Source organism: Podarcis muralis, chromosome 7, assembly GCF_964188315.1.
Source record: "Podarcis muralis chromosome 7, rPodMur119.hap1.1, whole genome shotgun sequence".
Classification (NCBI taxonomy): Eukaryota; Metazoa; Chordata; class Lepidosauria; order Squamata; family Lacertidae; genus Podarcis; species Podarcis muralis.
Window position 1 is genome coordinate 44,132,213 of NC_135661.1, and position 22,391 is coordinate 44,154,603.

General features: G+C 44.6%; 1 protein-coding gene across 10 annotated transcripts in view; it reads right to left on the reverse strand.

Annotated features, from left to right (window-relative positions):
• ZFHX3 (zinc finger homeobox 3) overlaps positions 1 to 22,391 on the reverse strand; it is a 176,311-nt gene that overhangs the window by 36,221 nt on the left and 117,699 nt on the right. For all 10 annotated transcript variants that reach the window (XM_077931649.1, XM_077931647.1, XM_028739851.2 and 7 more), the window contains one exon: positions 2,920 to 3,033. In XM_077931649.1, coding sequence (XP_077787775.1) covers positions 2,920 to 3,033 — 114 coding nt within the window. The remainder of the gene's footprint in view (positions 1 to 2,919; positions 3,034 to 22,391) is intronic.

A 22,391-nucleotide genomic window follows, 5' to 3' on the forward strand; every position in this document is an offset into this window, starting at 1 on the left:
TGCTTTCCGTAAAGCTGGGTTCTCATCTCTCTGCATTCCGTAAACCAACTCGCCACCTGCCCCAGAAATTTACAGCAGGACTCACTGACGTTTGCTCTCTCCATTGATCATACCAGCTCAGCAGCCGGCCAGCATCCCTGAAGCCCAGCTCTCCAACCAGGTAGGTCCTTCTGCTCCACCATGTGGCAATGCTGCACCTCAGGTGGCTGATGGCATGACATGGGGTGGGCCTGCTTTGAAGACACCCTTCCTGGTTAAGCTGGAACCATGGAAAAGGCACTACACAGGGTGTAGTTTGGTTACTTGGACTCCTTGATGGAGGCCTTGTGATGAATGTTAAGCAGAAATGAGACTCAAGAGCTGCTGGTGCTGTTATGTGGGCCATGCTCATGCCAGTGGACCATTGGCGTGATTTGCACAGCACCCCGAGGCTATATTGTGCCCCCTAAGACAGGAGCAGCCAATGAACCCACGAAGGCAGGAGAGGAAAACAGCCCAAGCAAGGCACCTCAAAAAAGGGCTGGTGGAAATTCAAGCACACTAAGAAGTCTTGGAAACAGATGCCAAAGAGCGATTCAGATATGGAAGCAAGAAGGAATTATTGAGCCTCACCAACTTCCATAAAGAAATGTGGACAAAGTGGGACAATCATCTTTCCTGAAAACAGGAAGAGTAGCCACTAGTTTAGCATGAGGGCTGTGCTGGGCCCCAACAGCCCCTAAGGGAGGGTAAGCAGCAAGTTGCAGAGGAAGACTAGTTAAAAACAGGAAGATAAAAAGAATTAATAAACACTTCCTCCAGCTAATAAAGCTGCCTCCCCACTTTAATGCTGACCATGCTTTTGGCAAGGAGTAGGAGCTGGTATGCAGCACTTTGGGAAAGAGATATTGACTGGAGAGGAGCAGAATCATGGTGGGTCCAGTGCATCTTCAATTACCTAGACAATGGCACTGGCAGTTTACCAATAATACAAAATATGCAACCAATAGACTAAATGTTCAGAATTATCCTAGTAAGCTGGAAAATGAGGCTAAAATGTAAATTCAACTAAGAGTTCTGCACAAGGCCCACAAAAGGCTGGCGAGGGAGTAATCTACAACTAGGATACAGTGTCTTCTGAAAGGAAGAGAGCTATGAATCAGGAGCCAGAAAGAAGAAGAAAATAGCCAAAGTAGAGAATTTTAAAAGCAGGAAGATGTTACGCACCTTTTCTGAATATCTAAAGAGGTGCCAGAATGCTGCATGACTGGGAGGTGGACTGGAGCCATATTGGCTCTGTTCCACTTCTGATTCAATGGATTGGGGGATAAAGAGAGCTGTACCTCATGTCTTTCACAGAGGATACACAGTGGGCAGGAAGAAATCATCAGCAACCCAAACCTATGGGGTTTAACAGACAAAGCTCCCCTTGCCCTTCCCAGGCAACACTAATAAATTCAGTTTGTTCCTCATGCTCAGGCACTGAGAAGGTACAGTAGGTACAGATTCCAGGCACAGCTCACCCCAGACCTCCCCATCACAGTATCCAGGGCATCTGATGAGACTTGGTTAAACATGACTTCCTCTGAAAATCAGGGGAAAGTTCAGTCAGGATGGCCTTGGCCTGGTTTTTTTTTTTTGGGGGGGGGGGAATTGCCCCCCCCCCTTTCCCTACTTTTGCAATTAGAAAGGCAGTGGGCCTGTAGGAATTATTCATAAACAGCAAGAGCTGTGCAGTAGCCATTTATGTTAAACATGTCAAACCCAATTGCAATCATGCCTGCCAGCTCTTACTCCATAAACACACTTTTCTGCAACAATTTCCCAGCCCTTGGCAGCCCATTAATACCTCCCCTAATAGCAATCTGCCATGGGTGCGAATTACGGATGCTCTGTTGCACTGATTGCTGCGTTAGGTGAGCCCTGCCGATCTCTAAAAATGGGGAGCACTTAAAAGCTCTCTGAGCTGGTCTGCCACAAGTACTGCTTACTTAATTCATTATCCCTTCCTGTTGTGAAGGCTGAGGGTGAGTTCCAGTGCTGCCAAATACATGAAATGTTTCTGGACCAAGTTTTTCTTTTGTCTTTTTAATCATTTAGTGACTTTGTGCATCACAGTTGTAAACTATTCACAAATCTTTTAACTTCCTACATAAAACCCCATACCACACCCCTTAGGAAAGCAGTGGTATCTGCTCTGGGACTAATTTGTCCAGACTAGAAGGAACAACACTTTCACCTTTGAAAGGCTCACTGTCTCCTTGTTTGAAAACAAAGTCTAAGAAATCTTTTTTCTTTCTGATACAACCCCTGCTTATCAAGTAAATCTTATTTCAAGGACTGAGAAAATTTTGACAGCTATTATGACTTGAGATGGTCTTCTGCTGCTGGACAAATACAGACCCAAAAGTATGGACTGATGCACCAGGCCAGCACAAGAAAAATTATTCGTAGGATTGGCTGGATAAAGGGTCAGACCTCTCTTTGTCTCTTCTGTCTCTGAATCAGCTCCATACAGAACTGGCCCAAGGATTTCTCTTGCCATAGTCTTCTGGTTCGTAGGAGGTAAACATCCGCCTCAACTGTTCAGAGTGATTCGCATTCAGGCTTAGGCAATTTTAGAATTTGCTCTAGATTTTGCATTATTTCACAAAAATCCTTTCATCTTCAAAGTTCACTTGTCTTTTTTTTTTTTTTTTTAAGAAACAGAGCAAGTTCACTCTATATAACACCTCTTTCCTAATATAAATATGTACTGCTGCTCTTACAAAACGGGATCAACAAGGGAATACAAAATGCAGACTGACTGGGGATATTCTGACTGAGAGAATGATTAAGACAAATTTGAGAACAGCCTCCAAACCCACTGTAGGAAAACTTTCACTTGAGCAAAGTGTGTGAGAGAGAACCAGAGCTCGGCTTCCATTGACTATCACTCACCTGCCGCCCATTTGCCCTCATCCTTTTCAACAGCAGTCTCTGCATCTTTAACAGGCTCTTCTGGATCGGCAGCTGCCTCACTAGGAGGCCCTTCTGCATCTTCAATCAACTCCTCTGAAATGGGAGAAGAAAAAGAAGGAAAAGAAAGAGGTAAAAACTGCACTTGACACCTGCAGCAATGTTGCCTTAAGTCACTTCTTCTACCTTTCCACATTTGCTCCTACAATGGACTCTGGGTTGTTTCCCATCTCATTTGGGAATCCTCAGGTGCAGCCCCAATACATGCTCCCTTTATCTCCAAGTCACAGCAGAAACTGAGCCGCTGAAAAGGGACCCAAAGGGGGTCCTGGTGGAGAAGCCTTGACAATTGCATGGCAGGGAGGCATGCAGTAGGTGCTATAGGAGCAACAGAAATTGTGGCCACTGCTTCTTACAAGCAGTGTTAGAAACTCAGATATATAACCTAATTGCCAAATGGCACCTTAAACCTAGGTTATGGTCACCACAACTATATGTCTAGGCACCATTTCCCCCCAATGGGATTTATTATTACACTGTGTTGCCTACCTGCTTAAGAAAGCTGGAGAGGCCAGCTAGATGTAGATGTCAAGTCACCAACCTGGAATCCAGAGATCTCCACGTGCTCACAATTGAACCCACACCAAACACAAAACAGACCTGGCACCTGGCTAATTTCTAACACTGCTTACAAGCTCACTGGATACAAAGCTCAGGCTAGGAGTCTGTGGATTCAATTTACATCTATTTCCCTGGATAATCCCCTAAATCTCCTGGGAAGAGCTTTAGTTTGGCCTCCAAATTTATTTACCGTATTTCATTTGCATGCCACCTACACAACTAAATGCTCTGGATGGTTTGCAAACATTGAAAAATAGAATACAATCCACAATTTTTCACAATAAAACAGTAAACCCAAAATAAAGTAAGTCAACAATAAACAAAAACAAAAAACCCCAAACAAACAAATAAACTATGACTATAAATACAAATGAACGAACATACATAGCAGCTAAACCAATTTAAAACTGTCAAGAGAATGTACATATTGTGGTTAAGTGTCCTGAGAGAAAAAGATCTTTTCACCAGGCACCTAGCAGGGGTGCCAAAAGAGCATCTCTAGGCAGCCCATTCCATAACTGGGGCTGCACCAACAAGGACCAGTCCCTAGCAACTACACACATCACTTCATTAGGCAGGGAAACCTGGAATCTCAGGGTCCATGCAGGTATATACAGGAGGTGGCGATCCTTGAAGTAACCTGGCCCCAAGCCATTTGTAGCTTTAAAACAGTGATGGATAACAGGTTTTTTAGCCTGGGGGATGTGTATGGTTCTGGGGAACTTTCCAGGGGCCACATGCCAGTGGTGGGCAGTGCTAGAAGCAGAAGTGGATGGAGAGGAGAATGCCATTTTCACCTTTGTACAGTAGGCTAATTTCTATGCAGACTCACACAATCCTCTATGCAGCTAAAACAGGGGCTCTGTCTGAGTTCAAGGACATATTCCAGCCAGGTAAAAACACTGCTGACAGGGCTGGTATGCAGCTGAAGGGAGGACAGAATCAGACCAGAGATTAGAAGGCAGGTAGAAAGCTCTGAAAACTGACAACCCATGCTAGTTACTGACCAAGGCTGTGGAGGGGAAGGTGACAAAGCTAACTTTCACTGTGTTAGAAAGCAACCTGAATAAAGCATCAGCCAATCAGCTCACAAGCATTTGGAAGCAAACAGGTAGTCATCATCAGTCAGTGTACATCTGATAATTCCACTTGGCTCTTCAGTCCAACCAACCTAGTCAAGCAGATAAAATGGGTGTGATGTGTACCATGGGGTCTGGTCATCAGCAGCGCTTTTGAAATGGCCCCACATGGCGGTCAGTCTGCACCCATGGGGGTGTCAGGTCTCAAACTTGCCTTGAAATCACACAGTATCCCCAAAGCCCTGTCCTCTGGGTCCTACGTTTGGACAGTCTGTTTGAACTGAATAGTGAGAGAAAGACATCCCATCTGTGCCTGAAGCAGTAAACAGAACACCCAGGAAAGAAAGTCACACCTGTTCTTTAGCACTAGGTAGCCATCAAAAACATTGTACCACACACACAGCACAACATCAGGGGCCAAACTTCTTTGTATTGATATCACATATTTTTGTGGGGTGGGGGAGTTCTATCAAAACACCCACTGAAGTATAAGTTGCCAAGTTCCTAAAAAAAGGAAGCTGCAGAAGTACTGTCCGTTCTCGTGCCATTCACTGTCTGCACTCTGTGACCCTCACGTGAGCACTCAGCAAAATTTGTGTGTGCCTCAAGGATCCAATAGGCAGTGAAGCAACTAGTGATGAGAATTTAAGATTGGCCTCCTGGCAGGAGAAGAATCTCCTTCCTCGCTTTATCAGCAGAGAAAGCATAAAGCTAGTTGGGATGCAAAACACACTGATTGTGCATCATCTATGGAAAGGAGAGGAGGAGATATAGTAATGCTTAGTACGTCTATAAAATGCTTGAGTGTTCAAAGTACTTCATTGGCATATGGGCCAAGCCTGGAGCAGCTCCATGGCATTGAATAAACCTTCCTCTAAAAAGATCTGCCCACTTATGAGGTAGACTAGGCTGAGGGACATCCAGTGATCTTTGTGACCAAATGGTTATTTGAACCCATAGTGCTCTAGGGAGCATCCAACACACTAACCACTGTACCACACTTCACTGCTGGAGGAAGAACATTCATGCCCTTACTTGCTCTTATTTAAACAAGCTTATAGAGGCTGAACTGGTGGTGAAGCCTGGAGGAACAATTTCCAGCTGCAGATGCTTTTACTAGATGGGTGGGGTATTATTCTTATTCTTATTCTTATTCTTATTATTAATTACTGTTAAGACTGGTGGCTGTTTAATCTAGGGACTACTGGCTCCATCTAAGCTTTACCTTTAAGCAAGAAGAAAATGTGGGCCTCCTGAGCAGTCTTTCTCCTCCAGTCAAATGTTGGAAAAAGCTCCTCAAAGGAAGAATAATGCCCACCAAGCCCCTTCTGGCCCAGCCATGCTGAAGGTCCCCTGCAGTCCCAGCAGCCACCTAGAGGTGTCACCCTCTCCAAAGCAAGCAAAGGATTGCTGGCCATCCGCCTGGCTGCTAAGTTGCGACTGGACTGTCTGGGCTCCCCTTCGAAGCATGTGGAAATAATATACGTCTTCCAGCAAACTGTCTGGTTCAGAGGAAATAAAATAGGACATTCATAAGCAGTTACACCATCTGTCTTTATACCATCATCATCAACAACAAGGGGGAAAATAGCTCTTTAAAATGGATGAAAGCCCAGGCTGACAGTAACCAGGAAAATGTGAGCTATGAATACCAATAAAGGTAGAAAAATGATTAAAAAACAAGGATACACACTGCAAATTTCTCTCCTCCGCTCTGCTGCCTTGTTTTATTGGCTAGCCCTGCAAAGGAGATACTGTCTCTCAAGAACCAACCTGCAAATGGGGGGCAGGGGGGCGTTAGGAGGAGGACAACACTGGTTATAACAGCAGAAGAAGCCCATTATTTGGGGTGGGAAGGGAAGGGTAGGGAAGCAGCTCAGCACTGACCTCAGGCACTCAAGAGCCCTTCTTTCTAGGATTCCCCAAAAACATTAAACAGTGGCAGCAGTGCCTTTCATGTGTAGCGGGAGAGATGCCCCTCTGCCTCCTGCCAGGGCTCCACTGCAATTTCTTTAGGGGAAATTCTTTTTTTAAAAGCAGATACAAAGAGAGCATTAGGCATAGGCAACTACAGGGTGGTGATGGATGACCTCTGTGGCTCGGGACAGAGAATGGAAGACAGAGTGTCCCTAGTCTAGTCCCAACCTTTCCAACATAAAGTGAGCACACAAACACAGACATATAGCATTCTCCTAGAGCTGAGGTCCTTCCCACAGCCCACACTGGGAACTCTCCCAACTAAAGAAAGAATAGCCCATGTGGTAAAGCTCCCACCTTCAATCCTTGGGCTCAGCTCATGCTTCAGCAGCAGAACCCAGAGTCTTTACCCCCTCCCCTTGTAGGCACCTCACCCAGGTGTCTTTTTCCAAATAAGCATTTCAAGGAGGCCACCAGCATTGAAAGGGAAGGGGGAGCATCACCTGGAGAGGGACTAATTCTGTTAGCTAGCAAGATGAGCCTAAGTCTCACAAGTTATCCTTAGGCCCTTACTGTAATGCCTTATCCCAGCTCCAAGTTACCAATGGAACACTTTTACTTTGGCCAGGAAGGACAAAAACCCCACAGACCTCTGAGGGGCAAGCAAAGGGTGAGCAAAGCTCTTGCAAAGTGTGCTGGGTCCCACATGGATGCCACAGGGCCTGTCTCTTCTGCTCCTACAAACTTGGCAGACAGGCCATGACTTCCTGAGACAGGATATGTTCCTATGTCCCAAGCAAGGTCTGATCAGTGTGAACCAAAAAGAACAGATTGCGGGAAGTTGTCTGGTAGAGACCAGCCAGGCGCCTCCCCAGACAACTGATGCACTTGCTGACCCCCCTGAATCATTCCTTAGCTGTGGGACTTGGAAATCCAAATAATTTCATGCTTGTCCTGCTCAAAGTTCTCCACAAAGGAAGGCTCAAGTCAGAGGGGTTTTTTTGCCTCTGGTGAAACAAACGTTGCAGACAAACCCTATTTCTCAAGAGGAGGCATCTCCTCCCGGCCCTTGGTGAAGTGCACAGAATTTCCAATCTAAGCTTAGTCAAGAAAATGGGCCTCAGCCCCCACCTCCAATCAAAGGACAAAAGGCCCCACGACTCCTGCTCCTTCACACATCCTGACAGACAGCCTTAAAGCCCTGCATGGACAATCCACCCACTTCCATCTGGAAAACAGCCAGGCGAACAGAGCCTTTCCCCCCTCTCCATTCCCTTAACAAAATGACAGCCCCCTCGTCCAAACACTTCAAGGGCTTGCAGGGTCTGGGGTGGAAAAGGACAACGAGAAAGGAGGGAAGTAGAGCATGTTTGCCTCCCCACTCCCGCCCGTTCCAGTAGACTCAAGAGCCGAGAAACATTAGCTGTCACGAACCACAATCAAATCGGGTTTGAAATATTTAGCAGTGGCTTGGAAAATGCGATGGTGCAGCTCTGACAGGCGAGATGGGCACAGACACCCATTTTCCATTATAATGGAAATATCCAGCCTGTTCTGAATATGTATAACCCAGAAAAATGTATTGATTTTTCATTCAGCATAAAAAAAATTGAAATACCCTGCAGCTGTCAAAAGCCTTTTGTTAAAAGCTCATCTTCCTGGAATGAGGTTTACCAGAAACAAGTTTTAATTGTACACAGGCTGCTTCTTTGAAACACAGAAGGATAACCCACCCACCCCCACCCACCCCGTTAGCAAGAAAAATTCCTACTATGTCACCCCCCCACTCCGCTGCCTCAACAAGAGACTGCTCCCATCATTGGACAGTAATAAGCAGGCTGCAGCCCTGGCATAAGGGTGTGTTGAATTTTTCAACTTTTAACTTCCAAAAATAAGGAGTGCTAAAAAGTTGTAACATGACTTGGTAATTCAAAATATATTTTGGTTAAACTAATATAATTTAATTTTACTTGGTAAGTAAAATGTGTGTAAAATGGCACAGAAATCATTTTAAAAGAATGCCAAGTGCTTGCAGTTATATTACATATTAATATTCTTATTTATTGTTATTTCACAATACCTGACATATTCAGAAGATAAAATTAAAATCTTTTGGTTTTCCAAAAACAGTTTATGTGCTTCCTCATCAAATGTAGACTTACCAAGCTAGGACTTACCACTGGACAATATTTTTGTCTAATCACAAAAATATTAGCAGATTTGAATTTCTCACCCCAAAACATATTTTCAAGACCCCTCACTGAAGAAATTTGCAAAAAATTAGGTTTCACCCTCTAAAATGACACTGTCAGTGACAGACGAAGTAGGAATGACACTGGGAACCTCCCTGAGGAGAGCAGCAGTAGAGACAAATAGCTTGAGACTGCCAGGTTATTGGCCCAGATATGCACACACATACAAACACACACCCATCTTTAAAGAAACCCTAGTGCCAACTACTTCTGAGTGCACCTTGTCTGAAAAAGGCTGGATAGAAATGAAATGTCATATATAAATACAGAAACTGGACAAGTCAACAGAGACAACTTTGAGCTGTGGTTTCATTTATTCCCGCAAAATAAATCAGCACTGAAGATGCTGCTTGCTCCAGGCTCTAACCTAGAGGACAGATGGAAGCCTTTCCTGTTAACAGTCAGGAAGGAGGGACAGTCCAAGAGTTATTCCAAGTTCTGAACAAATGGCCTATACTCTTTAAGCGGAGAAGATCAGCAGCTTCATTCAGACCAGGACTCCCTGAACATTGCTTCCAGCCAGACCCACTTCACACATGGCATTTCCTCAGCACGGAAGTCATCTCTGTCATGTTCAAAGTGGTGTACACTTTCTTTGTGAAAGTTGCTCAATCACGTTTTCTGCATTATCAGTTTTATTGCCACCGAAATCGACAGTAGTGCACCTTGTGCTGTACAAATGGGCCCCTGCTTCAAAGGGGGCATGGGCCAAACAAGAAAAAGAAAGGCAGGGATAGTGGTGCGTATTTGCAGCAAAGTGCTGATTACCTCTGTCAAGAAAACAGTGTCAGGTAGAAGGCAGGTAACACCAAGCCAGTCCTTACTTGCCAGATTGTCAGATTCACATACCAGGTGGTCAGACCTGCCTGGATCTTGCACAGGGCAGGAGACAAGAACTCTGCGTCCATCTGGAGCAGCTGACACCACAGCACCCCTCCTCCTTACTCTGAACACCTAGGCCGGCCATCTAGAAGTCATCTCATCTCACAGACTGGCTACAATACCACCAATTGAACGACATCTTCAAGGTAGATAAAAAAATTGGTTTTGCGATAGAAATATCGGAATAAGAGAAAGGTCTATTAAAAAATAAAGACAAATTACTTTCCAAAATGTACAGACTATTGCTAGACTGGGAAGTGAAAGAAGAAGTAAAATCAGTTATGGTGCGGTGGGTGAAGGACTTTGGATATAACATACAGGTGGTGGAATGGGAAAATTTATGGAGAAGGGAACTGAAATTTACAGCTTGTTTTACTATAAAAGAAAACTTTATGAAGATGCTATACAGATGGCACTTCACCCCCAGCAAATTGGCCAAAATGTACAAAATCAACTCAAATTTATGCTGGAGGTATAGAGAGCTAGAGGGAACAATGTATCACATGTGGTGGGGTTGTAAAAAAATTAAGAGTTTTTGGGATTATTATTTTTTAGCTGTTTAAAATAACGTTTATCAAAAAACCTGAAGCCTTCCTCTTAGGCATTATGGCATCAGACATCCCAAGAGAGAAAAGGAGGATTTTTTTGTTTGCAACAACGGCAGCGAGGATGCTGATTGCCAAGGGGTGGAAAGGAGATAAAATTCCATCAAAAGAGGAGTGGCAAGTTAGACTGCTTGAATATATGGAACTAGCGATTATGACGGAAAAGATCAGGGATAGATCGACCCAAAAGTTTAAAAAGGAATGGGAGATTTTAGGCAATACCTAAAAAAAATTGTCCCCCACATTAAAACTTTAGAATGCTTTGAATAACTCTCGGAATTGCATAAAGTATAAATAAGATTTAATACAGGTTAAGTTTATTGAAAAATAGGGGCAAGTAACAAGGAAACAATTAACCCACCACACCAAGGAGTTCGGAAGTCAATGGCTGAAATATTTTTGTTTTTGCGTTGTACTGTTTTCTTTTCTTTTCTTTTCTTTTTGATTTGTAAGTTGTGTGCTGTGGGGTCCCCCTGCCCCCATGTGTATCTGTGTCGTTTATAAACCAAATAAAGATTGAATTTTTTTTAAAATAGAAATCAGAGCTCACTATGCATATGAGCGTAGGTGTGCAGAAGAGAGGCCTTATGGGTATTCTACAATAAACACAGTGTTTTGCTTCCCCTCCCCCCAATACAGGTCTCAGGCCAAGTACAGATTGGCTACATGCCCAACACCAGTGAGCGACTCCTGAAGGAGAAGCCACCCAAAGGTTGGCTGGAATACCCAGAAGATATTTATACCTTGATACTCTCAGTTAGTCCAAATGCAGCCACCAAAGACAACCTTCTAGAAGCCACAGGCAGCTATAAAGGGACAAGAACAGAAGAAAGGACATACAAAACCCCCATTCCACAAAGGCAGACTCAGTGCCACCCAAAAGTTTTGTTTAAGGGCAAGGTGCCAGCTGAATCCTTGCTAATGGGATTAAATCTGATAGTTTGTAGCCACATCCAGAGGAGTCCTAGTAACCCCAAGACATTCATTGCAAAGTATTCTGGCCAGGGTTCTTTGGATTATGTGGTACAGTCATTGGAAGCGTGACCACGTTTTTTTGGGCTGACCCTGGTCAAAGTGGTGGAGGGAGAGATTGTTTCTCACAAAACTGTCCTACCCTTTGAGCCTCTCAGACAAGAGCAATGGGTCAGGCTACCTCTCCCGCAGACATAATTTCCCTCTTAGGCAATGAAGTACTATGTAGGGTGAGGGGGTGCATGGCTTGACCCCTAGCAGTGCTCCACACAAAACAATTCATCTTTTTTCAATTATATGCTCTCCCTTCATGACAGAGGCTGAGTACAGATAACAACCTTATAAAACCCAAATACTAATCATCAAATTAGAAACACAATTAGCTGTATTAGCCTGAAGGATAGCTATCCTCCATATGGGCCTGTCTATACACTAAGATCATCACTGCCATCATCAGTCGTCTGACGTCTGGCAAGTAGCTACCAGGGAGTTTTGCTCTTAGAATGCTCTCCCCAAAGAACCCTGCCAGGCACCTACCTAGATGTTATTTCCATGATAGGTGAGGGCCTCCTTGTTTTTCCCAGGTCTTTAAATTTAATCCATTTTATCTCTGCAGGCAATTTTATATTGCTTTTTGATAGAGTCTGCTGCTTTTAGATTATATATACAGAGAGAAGATAGAGAAAGGTAGAAAGGTAGACGTTCATCTCAAGGCACTAAGTCAGAGAAGCAGCCAGGTAGTAATCAGGAACTCTCACAACAAAATGTGAATCATGCTTGATGGTGTCCCACTGATTTCTACAGGTACCCAATAAGCAAGCAGGCACAAGCATATGTAGCCTCTTAGCCAATGTGTGAGCATCGTAAGGAAGAAGGCTTTGCAGTCATAGTAGCAGCACAGTATTGCACCCTAACAGTCCGGCATGCCACAAATTCATGAGTCTGGGAAAATGTGAAGCAACTGAGTGCTGCACAAAGGTGCCCCCACCCCAGCTGAAGCAGGAATTGCTAAGAAGGCATTGTGATTTATTTATGGTCACAAGAGACTAGAAGCTTGCTTTTGCAGGAGAAATGCAAGCAAATATACTTCAGATTTGCACCATCAATGATTCCCTTTGGATAGACTGTTTGAAGTCAGTTGGCCCATAAACTATTAGACTTGGTACCACCATCTGTTGTTGATACTACACCACACTTTGACCAATGTGATCAGCAAGAGTATGTACTGTTCTTGCAGTCTTCCAGCAGAACACCAGAGTTTTCCTGCTTTCCAGTAGTCAGCCTTTTCCAGAGTTCCTAGTTAGGAAAACACATTTCCTATTCAGTTCAGTTCAAAGTATAAAGTGTTTATTATCTCATGGCACAATACAAGCATAAGCAAACTAGCTACATAAACTTAAAAAGATGCTGGTACTTCATGAACTAATCTACTCTAATACAGTTATTCTGGTCTTAGAAATAAACATTGTAAAGAAACAAGTTTGCAGAGAGATCCACCAGCACTTTGCCATGCCAGCTCACCATGCTATACTGAACCAATGAACCATATAACATGTAACCTTCAGCTTCACCACTGATACATTGCACTGAGCAAATACCTCACACACAGTGAGTACCTCACATCCCTGCTAATACCTCACACTCATGTAGAATTGCTGTTGAATTCAGCCTTGGCTTTATACCCCTCACTGCATGTTCCTTAGAGAAATAGAGGATGACATTCAACCTTGAACTGCTAACGACCTCGTGCTGCTGGGTCTTTCTCTAAAGCAAATCCAGGTGGGGGGATGAGTTGCTCAGAGCATGGCCCAAGCACTTACTGTAATTTGGCAAAACAAGTAAAATTGCACTAACATGGGAGCCAGTAGCTATTGCTCCCAAATGGGTGGAGCAGTCATCTAGAAACCCTAGTGATAAACCCCAGCATCTGGTCTCTTTGGAGGGTGCCTGGAGATAGCAGAAGACTGAGCAACTTCATCACCAGCTTGGGCAGCAAAACCAGCCAGATGCTTGTAATTGCTTTGGCAAAGGAGAATTCAGCTTCCTGAAGACCCTGTTGTTGGACTCTAAAGAAACGAGAGACAGAAAGTCCAAGCTCTACTTTTCCACAGAGGGGGACCCTGCTGTGCCTTCTAAGAGATGTAGAACAGCATGTCAGGTGCCCTAGGACTAGCCACCCAAGCCCAACAGCTGACTCTAAAACACCTGCACTATGAATCTCATTCTCTCAATTATGTGCTCCTGCAGCCAGTGGCAGTTCATCAGCACAGCCAAGTTAATGAAAGGCTCTATAATGAAGAAATCAGATGCATGGGGCTTTCTTGAACCTACTGGCAACTCACATGGGGTGTGTGTGTCAAATGATGGTTATCCCTAGGCTGCCCATAGTGTGTGTTATTAAATTAAATTTCTATACAGCCCTTCATCAGAAAATCGCAGGGTAGTTTACAATATAAAATTACAAAAATATAAACAATAGTAACAAACAAAAACAATACCCCCTCATTTTAAAGACCATATATTGTTTAACTAGCCAAAGGCTAGGAAAAGAGAAGTGTTTCTGCCTGACACCTAAAGATATGTAATAAAGATATATAGTACTGCATCCTACTGCAACTGACCCTCAAAGTCCTTCTTTAAAGAGTTTCACACCAGAAACTAGGATAACTGTTGCTTACCAACTTCCTCACTCAGGGAGCATTGCTCAAAGGCTGCCAAGTCTTAAGCTGCTTCACATCTCATTGCCACCCTCCATCCACACCAAGCCCAACTGGTTCCCCTTTCTTCTTCTGCACTTAAAGACATCCCCAAATCATTAACTGCATGTGGAGTGCAGACTGAGGCGAAAGGAGGCACTTCCGCCGCAGCCTACAGAGAGTCCTATTGATCTGACACACACTTGGTGCCTTCAAAGTTGTTTATGATCAATATGCAAATTGCTCATGGCATTGATCTAGTATTAATTTTCAATTAGGGAATCCACAAGGGGTCTCCTAGGGTCAATTCCTAACAATGCAAAGGAACTGCTGGCAACCAAGTATCAGGCTAGGCATTTGGAGGCACTGTTATTGCTTTATGTGCACCCTCCTCCATCTTCATCATTCTGGGCCCTCTCAGGCCCTATACCCCTTCCAAACTAGCCATGTTATCGCATAAATGCTCTTTCTCTTTCTAACCCACAATATACTGCTTGGTTGCCCCTCCACATTTTTATTGCCTTATTATGTGCTGGCTAGGGTGGGGAAGGGTAATCACACCTCCTTCTCAGAGCAATACTTACCTGCTACATATATATACCACCTTTTCTCCAATGACTGAAGAGGAATAGAGTACACTGGCAGAGAGCAGGTGGCCACCAGATCAACCCCATATTGTTATTATTTGTCCCCACCCATCTGACTGGGTTGCCCTAGCCCCAGCTATGCAATCTCTGGAAACTGTTGCTGTTTTTATGAGGGTTGGGGACTTAATGGTGGCACTGAGCAATCTCTCATAAAACTGATGTGGAGGGGCTGTGCTCATTTCTGGCAGGAAAAGCACAGTGGTTGTAACAGAAAACTGACCCTTCCTGGCAGAGTCCTGCAGGTTTTCTTCATGTCATCCCCTTCCTTGTGCATACAAGGCCACCAAATGAAATCATACAATGGTTTAGTGTTCAGCATTTTTTCTACTGATGATAAAACTTCAGTCTGCCTTTTTTCATCTGGCCCAAGTCTGCAGAGTCTGTGCTCACTCAGGGACTTGCCAAGACAAGGAAGTAGATGAGCCAAGTGAGGCTGAATCTAAATAAGACCAAAGTGGTAATGCCACACAGTCTTATGAACCGTGGCTAGGGAGGGAGGAGAGATGACAGGGACCCACAGAGGATGTGGTGTTTAGGCTTCACTGGTATCTCAGGTTCAGAATCTTAACAGGTTTGTAGGTTGACTGCTCTGCTTGAAACACCAGGAAGTAGCAATGACTATATATGCCTTTCATCAAGTCCCTCTAGCAAGGTGGCTGGAAGCATACTCCAAATCTGGTGACTGCAGCTACTTTGAAGCTAGATCTCTAAAATGTGCTCTCTGGAGGAGGAAGGGGGGCAACTGCCGGCAAAGACAGTCCTGGTAATAGGCCAGGGCTCAACTGAATTTTATAAATATGTTGATTTTTAAACAAAGTGTTAAGACAAGCATTAGACAGCCAGCTGGCACAGAAGATGATGGCCTACCTCCTGACAAGTGGGGTGGAGGTGGGGGGGAGTCAGCAATGTTCCCAAATCCTCTTAGCATAACCCCTCTCCCTAAACATAGCTTTATGTTCCACCACATGGAGCACACAGGACAGGCATACAGAGGCACCACTGTAGCAACTAAACCACAATGAACTTCCTTCTACGAGCTGTGTTTCTAAGTTTAAGCCCTAAAGTGGTTCCATGAATACTCAAGACTTGTTTGTTCAGATCCATTCCAAAATGGGTTCAGGCCTAGCCACAGGACTGAGTTGGCCTTGGTCACCCTGATGGCTGACCTTTGAGGAGAGGAAAACAGTGAGAGTATGACCTTATTCTTGCTTCTTGATTTCTTGTTGGCTTTTGATACCACTGGCCATGTCATCCTTCTAGACTGACTCCAGGGAATGGGGGCACTGTGTGATAGTGGTTCCAATCCTACCTTCAGGACTGAACCCAGACAGCAGCATTAAGAGAGTGCTTTTTGGCCCCTGGAGGCTTTGTTATGAGATGCCGCAGGAAACTATCCTATCTCAAATGCTATTCAATATTTCTATGAAGCCGCTGGGAATGGTCCTTCGGAGTTTTGGGGCAAAGTGTCAGCAGTGTGCTGATGTTACTCAGCTCTGTGTCTCCATATCAGAATCGGGAGAGGCTGTGCAGTCCCTGGACCAATGCTTGGATGCAATGGTGAGATGGATGAGAAGAAAAAGCTGAGCTTGAATCCTGGTGAGACAGAGGCACTGTGGATGAACAGTTCCTGTGTCTGAGAAATTGGTCAATTGCCTACCCTGGATGGAGTTGTACTTGCTCTGAATAAGCAGGTTCACAGTCTGGGAAGTGCTTCTGAGTCCAGCTTTGTCACTGGCTGCCCAGGTCAGTCTCAGTGGTTAGAAACACCGTTTCCCAGCTGTGACTGACACCACAGCTATGGTGTCAGGAACTGGCTGGCTGAAGATGAGTCATGGGAGGCACCAGACAAGGAACCCCCAAAGGAGGACAGCTCAGGGCCAGGGGATTGGTGGTGGGACACTGAGGAGAGATCAGAGGGAGAAGATTGGGAAGAGGGGCTGGATGTTGAAGAGGCAACAGGGTTTGGTGAGCAGGGAGAGCCAGTGACAGGGAGCAGTTCAGAGCCCAAGGCTGAAGCAGAGGAGGAGGGGCAAAAGACATTTACGACTTGGAATTCCCTGCCTGTTGACATTAGACAGGCACCTTCCCTGTATTCCTTTTGGTGGCTGTTAAACTTTTTTTTGCTTAGACAAGCCTACCTAGATTTGTAGAAAGTTTATATGTGCTTTAATATGTTTTTAACTTATTGTAGATTTTAATTATTGTTGGAATGTTTTAAATTATTGTTTTTCACTATTTTTACTGATAATTTTATTGTTTTAGTCTTTTTGCAAACAACTTTGAAGTGTTTTACAATCAGCTGGTGCATAAATTTTATGAAATAAATTTGGGGTGGGGCTTAGGGCAATTTTAATATCATTTTAATTTAATTTCTCCTCACCAGCTTTGTGTTGTATTTTTAAAACTATTGGTCTCTCTGAGCACTAAGAAGGGAGCAGGGAAGAAATGTGATTGAGCAAACACAGTTCTCCATAGATGACAAAAGGAAGTGTCTGTGTTGAGCAGAAGCTAGAGCTGGCGCAACATTTGTGAAATTGAGCCCCAAACACTTCCCTGAAATTGTGCCACTGACTTTATCCCCAACTTCGTTTCTCCAAATCATTTTGACGATTCATCATCACATGTACTTAGGAATAAGTCCTAATGAACTCTACAAGGCTTACTTTTAACTAGTCAAGCTCTAGAAAGCTCCACTTCCTCCTCCTCCACATCTGAAAAAACAAGGGGGCATGGGATCACTTTTAAAACTTTTAGGCCACTTTTGCATAAACAATCTTTGGATTTTTGCAAGGCAGGAGAGAGGGGGGGGGACGAGAACTACAAATGTAATGAAGAAACAAAAAGAGTTTTCCTTAGTACTACAGGCTTATAAAGTTTCAGGGAGTGGCACAAAGTGACAATCTATTTTCACAACCTCTGCCCTTTCTTCAGAAGTGTATTTAGCCCTGTGCTTCTCAAATTAAATAAGCTGTTGGGCTTGCAGGAATGGCCCACCCTTCTGTAAAGAGTGTGTGTTTTTCTATACATATTCAAGCACAGTACACCAAAATGCTGTCTGGTGTCGGAGGCAGTATGTCTCATATGTCAGCTGCTGGGAATCCCAAGTGGGGGAGAGTCCTGTTTGCAGGCTTCACTGAGGCATCTGCTTGGCCACTGTGAGAACAGCATGCTGAACTAGATGGTCCCCTTTGGCCTGTCGTAGCAGAAGGGCCGTTATTATCTTGTTATAATGGTGGCCTCCAGTGACCAGTAAAAAACTGACAGTTCTAAAATTAAACCAAAACCTGAGAACAGGACTTTCTGGGGAACAAAAAATGTTGGCTACTCCAATTTTCTTCCCCTCCAAAAGAATTTTGCCGCATCCCTGAAATACAACCAGCTGATTCTGAGATGGTCTTCATCAACTGGGTGCTGCTTAACAGGAAAGGGCCTTGAGGAGAGCCTCACAGTGGATTTTTCTGTACTTTGTCTTTCCCAAGTAATGTCCACTGTTATTCCCGTTTCCTTCAAACCTGAACAGGACTACTGTTCTCATGACTGCAGCTGATGCCCTCCTCCCCCAAATGTACCACAATCTGCCATTCACTGCACTAACAAGCACATTAGCTACCCAGGCTAATTGGTTTATGGATAACATTAATTACCATGTTGCTCATTAATGGATGAAATCTTTATTGGTTTCATTGATCAGCAGGACTTGTTAGTTGGCCTAACCAATGGCAGATGTAACAAGCTCACTTATTGGCATATCAATTAATGTAATCAATTTCTGGCCAGCGGCTGCCATTCGCTTCCCTGTTTGTTAGAAGGTGGGAGTTCAAGGCAGAGCAAAGAAGCTTTCATTGCAAGGGTTTCTCATTCTTCTTAAGCCAGCTTCCCCACAGGCCCTCATTGGCCATGTGTGGGTCTGTATGGCAAAACACCTCTTCTCCTGCACAATACACGACATTTTCATCGCACTCTTTCTCTATACACATACAAATGTGCATGAGAAATCCATCAGTACAGGCATCCATAATCATGCAAGGCCTGCACTCCCAGAAAATATATTACCCCTCCTCTTACAGATGCATACTCAAGACTGCAACATCTTGTGGGTCTTTCTGAGTGCTGTATACGCAAGCCACTGTATATGCAGACATGAGAGCAACCTGCTGATAAATATGGGGAAATCCAGAAGCTCTACTTGTTTCATCTACAATTCTAATGGGAAAAGGGGAGTTATACCATGGGCAGTCAATGGGTACAAGGTATTCAATGACTTCAGCTGGGGAGGGGGTAGAGATGGTGCTGTGATGAGGCCACAAAACAAGATACACCAGAGGGTGGTGAGGAAAGGGAGAGAAATATGGTGGTGCTGATCTTTTTGAGGGAAGAAGTTCATATTTAAGGATGCAAATGTCACTTTTCATAGGCTAGAAGCAGCTCGAAAAGAAACTAGCAAATTATTTAATGAGGAAGTGAGGATTTATTCTAACAGGCTTTTGGGAACTGAATGCTTTTAATGAAAGGGCTGGTGTTGTGCTGCTTTTGTTGTGTATGTTTTAATAGATCTAGCTTTTAATTGTATTAATGTTTAATTGTTTTTAATGATTTTTTTAAAAAATGTTTTTAGCTGTTCTTATTTTTTTCTGTAAGTCACCTTGAGTCCCTGTTGGGGGAAAAGGTGGGATATAAATAAATATATGATGATGAGCTCAAAGTCCACATGCTACTCAAACCAGCCAATTGTGAGCAGCAGCAAAACTTTTGAGAAGCCCAGGACTGTCAGTATTCTAGCTGTGGTTTTACTCTTCCATAAGTGAATTACACACACTAGCTGCTGCAGCACACTGCTGGACTCAGAAAAGCGGGGGCAAAGAGAAAGGGAACCAGTTACCTTACAAACCCTAGGGCAGAAAACTTACAAACTTTATTGTGGGGGAACTCAGAGATATTGCTGAACTAGAACTCCCACCATGCCTGACCATTGGCCATTCTTGCTGAAGGGGATGATGGATCAAAGGTTCCCCTCTGCTGGCTAGAATTTCCACCTCCTTTTCTTTGCATTATGGGAGACTTGGGGTATTTCCCCCATAGTATGTTGCCCTTTCCAGTTGGAGGGAGCAGCACGGTGTATGTCAAAGAGGCAGTTAAAGGAGCCCTTCCAAAAGGAAGAGTAATGGTTCTTTTGGCCCTTCCTCTTCACCTGCTTATTGGGGAGTGCCCTATTTCTGTCCCTGGTCTCTACCAGGGCATCCTCCAGCCCTTTCCTGAAGAGCTTGCTCCCTTTAAAGGGGTCATTGGCCAGGATGGCCACTGACTTAGCATCTGTATGCCATTGCTTAAGCCAGAGCTGCCTGTGCACTGCCAAGTCTGTTGTCGTGGCTTTCATAGAGAACTGTAAGGTATCTGCTGAGGCATCAACCATGTAGGACTATGGCTTGGAAAGTTTTGTTATTCCTTGATGTAGGTAGATGGCCTAGAGTGGGGCTCGTTTCAGCATGGCCTGAACCCCAATGTAGGCAAGCTTTGGCCATGAATGAGGCTGCTTCTGAGACCCTAATGGCAAAGGCTGAGGCTTCATGCAAGCAAGACTTCTGCCCTCTTGTTCTTGGGGAAGTCATCCCCATTGCAGGACACCATAAACCCATGTGAAATTAAAAAGGGGGGCATGTACAAGTGGGACCTTGAACAACTCCAGGGCACGCTTATCAAAGGAATAGACAATTCATGACAGAGTGTGCTGCCTTGGAGACTCCAGGAATCTGCCATTCATTCAAAATGTTCTCTTCAAATTCTTCTGGGAAGGGTAAAACCCTCTTGATGGCCTTGTGCTTTGGGAAGGCCTTCAAACCATTGTCTGAGGCCTGAGGCTGTTTCTCAGCCTGCTGAACCTATTCAGGGAGGTTCACTGTCACACTTACACACCTTCTCCAAGAGCTGTCTAATGTCTGGGCCCAGGAAAAGTATGGATGAATTATCTCCTTTCTCTCCTTGTCCGGCGACAACTCACCTCCCTCCCTATAAAAGGGGGGTAGATCTGCACCTGGAAGCTGGCCTCTTGTCCTGGCAAAGATGCATCCTCCTGTTCCTGCCTCTGTGTCCACTGTGTGGGGCTAAGGAGCTCTCTCATCAAAGGAGGAGGATATGGAGAAGGGAGGAAAGAGGCTTGTCCTCCTCCTCCTCTGAGTATTTGGTTGCTACAGTTGCTATCAGTCCTGTGGGGCTTTGCCTGCTGCTGCTCCGGTCTGGGGCACCCCTGGTGATGGGCTCGGTACCTCCTAGGTGGCTGCCCACCCACCCATGCAGCAGTCTGGTGTCTAAATAGAAAGAAAACACTTTGAGGGCAGTTGCTATCTTATTTTGGGTTCCTGGACAAGACAGAGTGTGAGGAGGAAAAGAAGCTGATTTGAAGATCTGGGAAGGGTGGCTGGATCAGTCTCAGCCACTTCCCAGCTTCCTTCCTCAAAGGAACACAGTGCTTACAAGTTGTTTGGCCCAAGAACAATTGAAATTGACTCCACACAAATACAGCAGGCTGAAGGTGTTGGAAGGGGTGCTGCCCCATGGCTGCCCTCAGCTTTGCAAGCAGACTGGACCTCCAGGGATCTACACGCCATCGACAAGATTTGATTTATCGGGGCTAAACTATAAAGGTGGGAAGACTCCAGTCATTTCCAACTCAGGAAATCACATCACAAAAGTACTTTTTAAACTAATTACCCAGATTCCAAATTGCTGCCCTTAATGAGCCTTCTTTCTGCCCAGAACTTATGAGAGAAAAAGCTACCTTTGGAGCACAGTAATTACCGCTTTCCCTTTCAAACTTCTAACTGGAGATCAATGCTGCATTTTAAGACTCATTGATTTACAATTAGCCTGGCTTTCCTGCTAAAGTGTTTTCAAGCAGAGTTTACTTTTATTTTATTCTGAAATCTCAGAGATCTGGTTCTTGGATTTCACATCCTCCTGAGACACGTGCTGGAAACTCAAAAAGGAAGAAACACATCTGAGGGAGGGATGTGGGCCACATTGAAGTGGCTGGTGGGGGGGGGGAGGGGGGATAACAAAGCAGAAGCCTTGAACAAAGCTATGGGAGAAAGGAGAGGCAGTCAAGCCAGACAGAGCAGCCACAAATACCTGGCAGGAGCAACAACAGCCTATCAACTCAAGGAGCTCTCAGCAAGTGCTTCCCTCCTGCTCTTCTGTGGCATCCGGGAGAGGGATGCTCTGCGCATCTTTACAAAACAAAGCACTGGTTAAAAATAGTGTAGAAGGCAAGGCCATGAGGGGCCAGCAGCTCCTGCATTTGCACAATCTATCCCACAAGGGGAATAGAAGTAAGCAAAGCAATTAAGAATTTCATGCTGATTGCTTCAAGCATTTTCTTCTCTGCCATAAATGTAATCGCATAAAGAAGAGAGCCTCTCCTCCTTGACTCCATCTGGAGCCCTGTTCTCCATATAGGCAGAAGCCCAAGTGAGACATACAGATCCTTGGGCTTGGCCACCTCCTACAGCATTTGCCTGTGGCGAGCAATTCTCTACAAAGGAACAGCATGATGTGACAGAGGACCGCAAATCTGAGAACCCTCAGCTGCACAAAGGGAGGCTGCCGTACTCCTACGCTCATGTCATCTGACAACTGGCATCAAATCATGAAAATCTCGGCTTTCACTTGAAAAATCAAGCATGTGTTGCTGGACTTTTGTTTGTGGAAATACGTTTAAACAACAGGTAAGCAACTGCAAGCAAAAAGTCATAGTGTTCAAGGGCAGCGGCTCCAGTTGTGTCCTGCACAA